This window comes from Ixodes scapularis, unplaced genomic scaffold (genome assembly GCF_016920785.2).
Source record: "Ixodes scapularis isolate PalLabHiFi unplaced genomic scaffold, ASM1692078v2 PGA_scaffold1__304_contigs__length_218370807, whole genome shotgun sequence".
NCBI classification, from domain to species: domain Eukaryota; kingdom Metazoa; phylum Arthropoda; class Arachnida; order Ixodida; family Ixodidae; genus Ixodes; species Ixodes scapularis.
In genome coordinates this window covers 173,961,462-173,973,649 of record NW_024609846.1, presented here as the reverse complement: position 1 = coordinate 173,973,649, position 12,188 = coordinate 173,961,462, and the positions used below count along the sequence as shown (strand labels likewise).

General features: G+C 44.0%; 1 protein-coding gene across 1 annotated transcript in view; it reads left to right on the top strand.

Moving 5' to 3' along the window:
• Positions 1–10,842, top strand: part of LOC120849270 (arylsulfatase B-like) — a 48,796-nt gene extending 37,954 nt beyond the window's left edge. The window contains exons 4-7 of the mRNA XM_040221461.1: positions 4,247–4,359; positions 4,705–4,815; positions 7,496–7,621; positions 10,702–10,842. Coding sequence (XP_040077395.1) covers positions 4,247–4,359; positions 4,705–4,815; positions 7,496–7,621; positions 10,702–10,842 — 491 coding nt within the window. The remainder of the gene's footprint in view (positions 1–4,246; positions 4,360–4,704; positions 4,816–7,495; positions 7,622–10,701) is intronic.
• Positions 10,843–12,188: the final 1,346 nt, after the last annotated feature.

Here is a 12,188-nt window from a genome sequence, read left to right as displayed (position 1 = left end):
TCGATCAAGCGCAAAATATCCTCCACGAGTGCGGTGGCGCTCTCAATGGGGCAGTGTCCTGGACAGAATCAAGAATGCGGCTCTCTTTCGTTGATGTTGGCTGACGGATGCGCGCTTCAGCTTGAGCTTGCAAACTTCCATGACGTTAAGGAGGATCCATGGTTCTCAGACCAGCGCCGGCAGTTGCTTCCACGAGAAGTATAGGTTCTGCAGGAGCTGGTTGTCTGTCCACCCAATGTGGCGGGCGACACTGTCATATTGTTCAATCCAGTCCTTGACGTCTTCATACAGCAGTGCGTGAAAAAGCGTCGGAGTGTGATTTGCGACGGGCATGCAAACAATGGTGGGAGGGGACACGGTTTGCTGCTACAGGTTTGTCATTGTTGGCTTATAATCAGCTTCGGATTTTCTGACAGGAGACCGAATTCCGGTGGTTTTTCTTGGTAGCAGCAACTGGCTCGGATTTCAGGTGCTTCGTGGTGTATTTCCGAGGTTACTCCTTGTGGTACTCGGTCGTCTTGCGGTTGTTCTGCCAGGCTCGGGTCAGGACTTTGCCTACGGCTCGACAGGGGTATAAGACGAAGAATAGTCCGCCAGCCGTGTCCCATTATCGGGTAACTCGGCTAAAGAGCCGCCGGGTTCACACAGAGTGAAGGGCTACAGGTAAAGTGTCCAGTACCTCCACCTGAACATACGATTACAGCTGAGCATGACCTGCAGTGTCCCAGAATAGTGAATATTGATAGAAGATAGGACTGGAACAAGGATCCGTGACAGTATACCAAAACAAGCAGAAGAGAATCTATCCTGACCACTGAAGAAGCTGCATTGCTTTAGTGGCATTCTGTCCGAATAAATCCTCTCCTCCGGGGTTTGGCGACTGCCGTGGACGAACTGAACTGAAATGGATGTGGGACCACTTTTCTGGTAATGAGCCACTGCAGACTGTTGCCACAAAGCGGCGTGAGCTGGGTACGTAACACGCTCGTCGAAATGTCCGGACAGCTTGCAATTCGCGTAACGAGTGTGGATGAAACGTTTGTGTTGACGAAACGTGCGACAGACCAGCGGGATCAATACCAACTGCAACACCTGTGCTCCGTGAAAGTGCACGTCTACGCCGGAACAATTTCGGAAGCAGCACAGCATCACCTAAAGCACGGCACGGGAACTACCAGCTTCAAGGCAGCCTTCCGGTGCGCCGCACAACCGAAGTGAGCCCTCGGTCATTTGATCGAAGCTGCACCGCGATTGTACACCGCCAAGCACGACTCAGGCAATTTCCGTCGCTAAACTGTGTATCCAAATATATTGCACACGCTTCACTGCAAACCTCGAAGATTCCGATGGTCAACGAGAGCACAGAAACGTCGCCTTAAATTTTATCCTAGCGGTATCCGAATCAATCGGAGGTCCGAGCAACGTAGGTCAGATTGTCTCTTCCGTGGCAATATCCCGGTCGGTCACCAGCGAAATGCACACCGTTTCTCCGTATTTTCACGTTATACCTACGTCAAACACCACGCTGAACTCGGAACTCGCTTTCGACCGGCCTCATATGACGGCTTCCGCGTCTGAAATCAACTCGCCGAGACGAACGACAATCAACAAAGCATCCGACAAGCTCCGGCCCAGCTGGGGCCAGCCGCTGCATGGGCGCTGCCATCTTTCCTGTGACGTCACGCATTTGGTTTGGTCATGTGACGTGTGGTCAAATTTGCGTACAATGGCAGCCTCCTTATGGGGGTCACTTTCGAGTGCAGACCGGAACCCCGGTTTATCGCTCTAAGCCCCTCTACCTCGTTGCGCAATAGTGGCCTGAGAAAATCGAATTACTTTTTTGTAGAACATGAATTGGGCGGTACCTAGCGCCACCTAGCCTAGCTACTTGCAATTACTCTGCTTGGCCCCGCCATCTGGTGGCTAGCGATTTAACCTTCTTTAACGATACGCGATAAACAGCGGCTTCGAGTTCGTTCTTTCGAGAGCGGCTTTTGGTTTTGCGGATTGAGTTTCCGCTTCTCCGTGATGTGCGCTAGACGAAGGAATTGTGACTGGAGGAACACCAAAGGTAAGACGTAAAGTGCGCGAAGTAACTGGGTATCGGTTGTCTCCGTTTAACATCGCAGTGCTGTCAACGAGAATACTGAGTACCTGCTTTTGAAACGCAAGTTTGTGTACCTGTGGAGGGAATCTGGCTTCGGAAATAAACACAGTTCGCGGAAAGCTCGTGTTACGCTTTTATTCGCTGCTCCTCTCGTCCCATACAAGAGACGTAGCGTCCTCGTCAAGCCTTATTGGGCTCGATTTGCTCGATTCGGGGCCGCCATATTGAGACGCAAGCGACGGAGGAACTTTGCTCCCCTGCTTCAGGGACGAAAGTTTCTCCCTTTCTAAAGGAACATAGGTTACAAGACCGGTCCTCCACTAAGGGAGGACTAGCCATGCCCTTTTTTCTAAGAGTGTGGTGAATGCGGCAGTCGCCTGTTCTGCTGCACGTCGCTTTCCGATGTGACAGTCTACAGAAGCTTCGGCTGCCAGAAGTTCGGACGCCGTCACGATAGCGACGCTCGCGTTCGCTTGTGCTTTTCGCCAGCATTTCTACGACGAACCGCCAGGATCGCGACATGCAACAGTATGACACTCCGGTTTCTGTGCCGCCATTTGTTGCGACTTCGTATAGACTTTTCCCACAAGTAAGCGACCCCTACTAGTATCCGGCGTCGAGCTCAGCCATATACCGCGACTGCGCGTATATAGGCCCATACGCGCAATCGCGTTTGAGCGTGGCGCGTTCCGTAGCGGCAAGCGGACGCGTTGCGTTGCGAAGACCGCTTGCGCCAAACTTGTACGCACAGTTGTGTTGACCCGCAGTCAGCCGCAGTCAAGAGCCAATAAGAACGTGCCATCGTCGCTAGTGGCTCACCAAAATAGTAAGCGAAATCCAAGGCAACGTGGCGGCGCACAGCGACAGCGTCGAAGTGTTCGTTCTTGGGACAATCTCGCCGGCTTCCCCGACGTTTTGTCAAGCTTGAACCATCGCAGCCTTGGAAAATACAGTCCCCACCGCTCCCCAAAACGAAAAAGCAAGCACTGCGACCGGCGAACCGGATACGTCTCGCCTAGTCGGCCGGGTGGGGCGAGCGAACACGTCACCCCCCATCCTCTTTCTGCTACTTATTGGTCGAACGCACCCGAACGCATCGCAATGCTTCGGAAAGTTGAGCGAGTCTCTACTCGCTTGCCTCGCGCTACCGAGCGTTGCGGGAAGGCGCGCGTCGCTCCGCAAGCGACCGCGCCTGGCCGCAAGGACTCCGCAACGCACTCAAACGCGTTCAAACGCGAATGTGCGTATCGACCTTAAGAACTCTCGTGCGAAGTCCGAGCGAGGCACAGAACACCGAGGCCGCTCCCACAGATCAAGTTACACGGAGCCGGCTGTTACCGGGCGGGACCTCCGCAGAGCAGACTCTCTCAACCTACGGCGCAGCGTGCGTCTCGCTGCACCGCAATGCCTGTGTGGCGACAGAAGAACGGAACCTCAGCCTGTGTGGACACCCCAATCGCACTAAGTATTTTTTATCTTCGTTTACCAATGTGAGTAGTCTCTTTCGACCATCCGATCTGGACCAAGAACAAGAAAGATAACATTCGGGACCATTTTTGATGTATGAGTAGCATAGGACGCTAAACACACCAGCTGGAGACGCGCTCCAGGCACCATAACTCCAGTGCCGCGTCGAATTTCTGCCGCTCTCTTATTCTCATATAGACCAACACGCGGCTCGGATGTTCCGTCGCTGCGGCGGCGCTGCTGTCGGCACGGCGCACGCGCAATCGCGTCACTTCACGCGAATCGTAGTTTCTACGGCCATGCAGTGGCCCTCCCTTAGACAAACTAGGGCTTGTTTGGAAACTGCGTGTTTAATTCGTAAGAAAACAATATTCGTGAATTGCTTTTTGACGCATCTAGGGCTGTTTTGTTCAGGTCCATTTCACTTTTCGATAACTTAATACTCATTTTATCAATATCGTAAATGCGAATTGCTATCTTAACTCCGTCGTTCCATGCTTCGTTTTTTCATATATGTAATTTTTATATGAAAAAAACTCTTCCCGTAAGTTTTTTTTTTCCATGAAACTGAAGGGAACACATTTACCGATCCAATAATAGTTTTTATCTAAACGATAACGGATTGCAGGACACATGAACGCGTATTGTTAATGTTAGCATTTTTATGAACAGGGATGCAGCATTTTGTAATTCAGCCTGGTGAGCCTTGGGGTCTTCCACTGGAGTATAGGCTGATGCCAGAGTTCTTCAGGGATCTGGGCTACAAGACACATATGGTTGGAAAGGTAATTCTTTTTCTCTGTGAATCATACCCGTGAATTGATCGTGATTGTATTATACAATGAACATAAAATACCTTATTGAAAAAGCAACTGGATTTAGAAATAGGCTATTGAAATATGTAATTAGAATGTTCACTCTGCACAACCAAATTAAATCTCTTTTTATACATAAATAGATAAAAGAAACGATGAATTAAAAAAATATTTCGCGTGTTTCAACATGAATTAACAAGAAATATGAAATTATATTAATTGCAATTGCTTTCAATGAAGCTTGCACTACAGCAGCTGATGATGCATTTAATGTTATTCACTCTAATTATATTTACTCCCCAACTTTTTAAACAGTGGCACCTTGGCTCCTTCACGAAGGACTTTATTCCAGTGAGACGGGGATTTGACTCCTTTTATGGATTTTACAACGCTGATCAAGACTATTATAACAAGACCTTAACTGAGGTACCCAGCAAAAGTTTCAAATCTGGGAGCAGTGGGTCGTAGGGTGGCAATTTTAAGTTTTGAGAGTATTCATGGTCTGGACATTGGGAAAACCTTTTGTGTAAATGGTCGAATTTAACGTTGTGCTAAACATATTTTATGTTGGTATTTACAGATTGAAATCTGTATGTAAAATTTGTCTGGATGTACAAGGGTGTCAGCTCAAAGGTCTACATTAGCGTATCGTTTGATGCATAGCATATGATACGGCAAGTGCCAAAAAATGCTGTCTGTAGTTACTGTTTTAAATTTATGTAGAAGCTGGCATTCTGAGACCATGCATTTTGTCACTTCAAGCTATGTGTGGGCTCAAAAATATTAAAACAAGTTAAAAAGTGAAAATTGCGTTAAAAAGTGGGCGAAAATTTACAAAACGTATTAAACATAATTATCTATATTTTATTTCGGAATGTAAACAAAATATAAATAAATAGTATAGACCATTTTAAAGTTTCAAGACAAAGGCAGGTTTAATGTGTAATTCCAATCTTAATGTAAGACGCAAAAAAACGGACGAATTTGTTTGCAAAGACATGTCGGTATTTTTTACAACGTAGTAGGTTATAAATGCTCAATATAATTTTAAGTATTTTCTTACTACCATATTATGCTATGAAAGTACAAAAATATGTTACTAATTGTTTGGATCAAGCACGAATCAGATATTATCAACGATAATCGTTAAAACGATTTTTCCACGGTATACGCCACAATATGTAAAGACATTGAAGACGATAACTATACTCGTTTGTACATCAAGCACAACAGTAAAAAACGTTCGTCTCCTCGCGGAGGATTACTAATTCCTTAGTGTAGAGACTTATGTAGATGCATTTGTGATTTATGTAGATGCATTTTAAATTAGATACATGCTACCATACCAAGACGTACTCGTTTTAAACGCCAAAAGCATCGCTACTTCCTACGATAACCAAATCTTGTAAGGACCACATCGCGTGGCGTATAAACAGTGCGAAAAGCTTCCTTTTTTTAGGTGTAAACGAGTATAGAAGTAAGAATATACTCCACCGCCGGTAACCCAACTGAAACCAATGTGCAATAGGTAACGTCTTTAGAACCACAGATGCTTTAGTAATGCTCAATACAGAGCATGTTAATATAAAAAGGAAGTGCTATATTATTTATTCAAATTTCAACTACGCAGTTATTTACAATAGGTTAATTCATACAAATTGAGTGACTATACTTCAACCGCTAGAATGCATATACCATTGCAATGTTTCAAAAGCATTTTTCGCGAGGCTTCGTTTACACATATGTAGGATTCCGCGTTTTCTGAATTTATTTTTCTCCAAATTGGGGGGGCGGGGGGGGGGGGGGGGGGGGGTTGGCGTTTATTTATTTCCGAAAACTCGGAGTTTATAGGATTTTTTCTTTTCTGATTCCAAAATCTCCGAGAAACAGGGCTTAATTTCGCAGTGTTTCCTATGAAAAGTAACAAAACTTGAAAGTATAAAACAGAGAGGACGAGGACGGGAACAGGACATCTTTTAACTGTGGCAATTGCGGCTCTGAAAAGTAAATAAGTAATATCCGGGTGTAAACGTATGCTAGACACAGAAGGATAAAACGCGCCTATGTAAGTTAATATATCTCTAGCTAGATTTGGCGTTGGTGACGTTCCCATTGACACTACTAATTTGTCCCACGGCAAAACTTCCACATATTTGTGGCTTCGATAAACGTCAATACCTTAAAAATAAACTCCTGAAGGTAGCCGCTGTGAAGCACGTATGTTTAAAGTTCTTCTGAATTGCGTTCCTAGACCTGACTTCCATCATGTCTATTGGAAGCGCCACGAACCCTCCCTCTTTGTTTGCCTGTAATAGGCTTAGGTTATTGCTCGAAACATTATAAGGCACGTATGTATCCCATCCTATTCCATGCTACCTCGCGGCCGGCGAGGTGGAGTGGTAAAGGATGTAATAAGCATAAGCATAAGCATAATTATAAGCACGTATGTATCCCATCCTATTCCATGCTACCTCGCGGCCGGCGAGGTGGAGTGGTAAAGGATGTAATAGGGAAGCTTCCGCTTCCTTACGAAATTTCCCAATTTTATGTAATCTCTATGGTTCATAGTTTTAACTGTTACAAAAACACAACCTCTCCTTGCTCTTAAAACACAAATGGTATGGCCCAAATTGGAAACCGAAACAAAGGCTTTTGTCGTGACCCGAAAGTTCATTGACATATCGTCCTGAACCTTGTCAATTATCCGAGATTTGGAAGATAATTACTGTGGTGGCATTTTCCCGGGACCATTGACCTTGTGCGCTCATCAAACTTAATTTCAAAATACCTTCTTTATTTAGTTTATATCGGGAGGGTGGGGGGAGAAAATGGCACAACGAAATTCGGAATTTATCGGATAATTCCGATTTGACCAAAACTTTTTCGGAGTTTTTCGAATTTATCCGAAAACACGGAATTCTACACGTATGCTATTTATCAAACTGAAATTTATTAGCGCGCTCTTTGTGATCACTAGTAATTGTCCCCTTTACAGAATGCTTTTGGGAAGATTGCCTTTAAATACTTAGTTCAATAATCAACAACTTTTGTAAGACAAATATAGGGGTTTTGTCGTAAATTACGCACTAAGGCTTTTCCTTTGCAGGGTGAGCATACCGGATACGATTTCTGGTTGAACGAAGACATTCATATATACCCCAATAACCGATACTCAACTCATCACTATACAGAAAGAGCAGTTTCTCTCATAAGGTCTCACAACCCTTCTCAGGTGAGAATTAAGAGATCTCAGCTGATGAATGTTTCATTGGGCTTAAACATTTCTGGGCGTTGTGTTCAAATATATGAAACTACACTTATTCATAGGTTTCATCTAGTTATATCATCACCAATGACTCCCAACCCTATAACCACCAGCTAGAGATATAAATTTTCAAGATTTCCGAAATTTGCCGAAACACACAAATTGTTTGGTTTTTTGAATTTACCGGAATACACCGGTGGGATAGTGAACAAATTAGGCACTTCCTACTTCATTCTCCTTTAAAAATTATTATTAGTTTGCTTTTATTTTTTTTTGTATCCTCGTACTACAGAGTTGATAGCAGAGCGATCACACCGGTAATGATGACGCTGCCTTGCTGATGATAACCACTGAGAAATGCTGTAGCAACGCAACATACATCTTTTATACTGACGCTGCGAAACTTCAGATTACCCTTGCGCAGCGTTTCTGATTTTTTCACTGAATGTTTTGATCCTTTTTATTTAATTGGTGCTACGCCCATGCAATATAGACATTGAGAAACACTATTGGTATACTAGTCAAAAACCTTTCATTTGTAACGCCGAACAGACCTAAATAAAACGCCAAATATTAAGAACGCTCTTTAGAGCATGCAGTCATTCTCGGCTAGAGCTAAGAAAGCGACGACTGCGGTTAAGCATTTTTAATATTGTCAACGAATACTCCTCAGTTGCTCTTTATTCTCTTAAAGACCGATAAGCATAAAGGGGCAAGTGGAGGGCGAAAAATAAAGTGAAAATTACCAAAATTCCAAGGGGATAGGACTCAGATGATAAAAGACATCGTTTGAGATTTCTGGAGTGATAATGATAAATGAAGTCTTGTTTTTTGGCCTTAATACATTCTGCTGTGAGATATAATTCGTTGGCAAGAGCGGCAGGAAGTGGATGCTTTTCGATACAAAATTTAGTTGGTCGGCAGCCATTATTAATCTAGAATGTTTTATTTCTATTCCCGCTTCTCGTATAAATGTTAACTAAAAAGAAAAAAATCCTGAAAGTGTTGCGTTCATAATGCACCCTTTATACACTAAATAAATATTATTTCATATGTTACGTCTTACTGCGAATGTGATTGAAACTGGTTCAGAAATAATCACATCTCGTATATTTTAGTGCCGAATTTATCTAGGTACTGAATGAATTCAAACACAAAATAGGGTCATGATAGCTACATATAAATAAAATAGTAATATGCTGTCTTTTTGTTTTTTTGGTTGGGGGGGGGGGGGCAGATGCGTGTATTTTTTAAAAAAAGAAGCTGAGAACGTTAAATACCAAATTTATTTGTCGGAATAGAGCAGTAAAACGTCATATGTTTGAACGCGGCTCTAACCAAATTCCCCTTCCCATTGCGACCGAGGGAGTCTCCATTTACCGTTAAACCTTCTTCTGCATTGTATGTGTCGAGAAACTGAAGGAGAAGGGGTGATGAGAGCGCGCAGGGACATCAAAACGCCGAGCTTTGGCTATGACGGTTGGTGGGTATCGCGAAGCTAGCTGGCTTTGTATCTACTTACTCTTGGGTTGTGTGTGTGTGTTTATACAGCCTAGAACTTGGTCTGCCTCAGAGGGGCGACGAGTCTCCCAGCTGTACATGAGAAATTTAGCCAGTGCGGTACAGCCGCTAGCCTGGGGTCTTTAACGTGCATCACGCAGTAGTGATACACGACCGCACGCCGGTACGATGCTCATCCGAATCGAAACGGGCAGGGGTGGGGCTCGAGCCCAGGATCCCTGGGTTCTGCAGCGCGAGCTTTCGCTCTACGTGCTCCGAGCTGGTGTGCGCTAGACCACTCGGCCACCGATCCCCCCTCTACTTACTCTTCGAACGCGTTCCATTGCGAACGCGGAAAGCTGAACGCCGCAGTTTGGTGATGGAACACGTTCAAAGTGTGAGTAGAGACAGAGACAGCTAGCTTGCTTCAGCTCACTGGTAATCATTCCAACCAGAGCTCGGAGTTTTCACTTCCCGGCGCTCTCTCATTACCCCTTCTCCTTCAGTTTCTCGTCGCATTGAATCGCTTGTGTTTTGAAAAAACGGTTTTCGCATATGAAAACTATTGCCCCGAAACATGCGAGTCAACCACGCAATAGTAAAGAAAAAAAAGTGTGGTAAGCTGGGCGAGTGATTAAAGGAAAAGTTTAAAGATTAAGACCTGTCCCCCCCAGCTCTTTTTTTTTTAGTTATGGGCAATGGACAATTCATTGAGATTTTGTTTTAGCTAAAAGCGGAACCCACAAGTAATTTTAGAAATACATACTGGAATCGCTTGTTACCGAAGTGACAGAGCATGTGTTTGGTTTTTTTAGTAAAGTACACATGTGTTCGTAATTCTACGCAGGCGCCATGTATGTATAGGGCTACTCAGAAATGGCCTGGTTTATTTACAAGTCCCCAGTTTTCTTCATATATACATAAAAAAAAAACAACCTAGAGATGTAGGGCCGTGAGCATCAAACAATAACTGTCCTGGTACAGGTCTTACACATTGGAGGAATTCCCCACGCCCACATGTTGTGTTACACGACGCACAACAGAATTGTTACTTGCCCATTAGCCTAAAACACGAGAATTAGTATTATTATTAATAATTGTCCTTACAATAGTTTGGCAAAAATATAATAATAAAAGGAACAACGAGAAATTGATCACAAATTCGAGCGATTAGAAATGTCATCAAAAGCGTCAGCTACAATTCAGCATAAGACGTAAGGATAGGTAATTATACTGTATAAACCACACAACTCTGGCGAGGACTTCATTTTATCGAATTTTGTTAGATACAATTATTACGAAAAGAATTGATCACGCAGTTACTATCTCATGTGAAGGAATATATGGTACAAGATATATTCCAAATCGCAAAATTTTGTGCCTAGGAAATAATGCAAAATTCTCTCTTTCCCACCATTCTTTAAATATCGAGACCGAGAAAATAAAGTTCACTGTTATATGCCCTTTGTTGAACCTTTTTAATTATCAAAATAAGTAAGTATGGTATCATATATGTAGTATATTCAACTTCATTTTATTTTTCGCAGCCACTCTTCTTATATCTTAGTTACCAGGCGCCACACGTTGGCACGGGGCCATCGCTTCTTGAAGCGCCGGACGAAAATGTGAATAAATTTCTCTACATCCCGGAGAAAAATAGGACAACATACGCTGGTGCGTACTGCTAAACGTATGCCCTAATAGTTCATATCAGTGTTTAAGAAGAAATGTGGTTTATGCACGAAATGAAGACAAAACGCCGGACGATTTATTAGCATTTCTTTTATTTCGGTCAATTGATACCGTTCCTATAGCTGTACGTCCGAGTTATAATATTTGCATATAGACGTAAACAAACGGGGAAAAAGCATACCTGAACCAACTATTGTGATCAGTTGTCATAATTTAAAAAAGAAATAAGAAAATGAGCAAGATTTGAGATGTCAATTAACTATGAGCTGTCCACAAGGTATTCGCAGTACTAAAACCCCATGAAGGTTTGAGAGTGCGGTCCACTATGCGGCGAGAAACTGAGGCAGAGGAGGATACGAAAGCGGACGGGAACGTCAGAACGCCGAGCTCCACTTGAAATTATTAATGGGTATACGTATAGCTGGATGCCTTCGTATCTACCAACGAGGTAGGGGGCCTTAGAGCGATAAACTGGCAGCTGAAAGTGACCCACGATTGTCCGCAGCCATGTTGCACATTTTTTTTTTACCACTAGACGCGCGACCTTATAGTTTTACGTCTAGATCTTGACGAAGTACCGCGCACAAATCATTGCTTATTGATCTTTATTTACAGTACCGGCGAGATAAAATATGTTCCGTTTATTTTAAGTCCAAAGTGTGCTTTTACGACAAAAACTCGGCCATCTTCGCAATGTCTCCGCTAGATGCCGCCAGCCGCGGAGCTGCATTTTGGTTTTTTTTTATCGGAGCTTGACACTGATCTCTGGGGCTAACAATTTTGAAAAAAAAAAAAGAATAGTTCATCATGTTGTTTACTGCCGTCGCAATACAAATCTCGGTTCAGTTTTGCGTAAAAGCCTCGAGATTTGGTACGGTCACGTGTCTAGTGGTCAAAATTGTACAATGTGGCGGCAGCCAAGTGGGGGTTACTTTTGGCTCGTGAGCGGGATACCATTTTATCGATGTAAGCCCCTCTTCCTCGTTGGTGCCTAGTCACTTTTCGAACGCATTCGAACGCGAACACCAAATGCCGGCCTTCGGGAATCGAACGCGTTTGAAGAGTGAGTAGAGACGAAAAACAGCTACCTTTGCGCCTACCCAATCATGATTCGAACCAGAGGTCGGTCTTCTAACGTCTCCGCGTGCACTCGTTTCCTCCTCTCCCCCAGTTTTTCGTCGCATAGTCATTGAAAGAACGAGAACGGCAGAGCGTTTCTTTCGAAGCTTTCAGCACGAGCTTCGTTGCCTTCCGTGGTGCTTTGGTTGCGAGTGCACGCTCCTCGAGGCTCACAATATGACGAAGCATTATCGAAAGTAGGAAGCTCGGACTTGATTTGGAA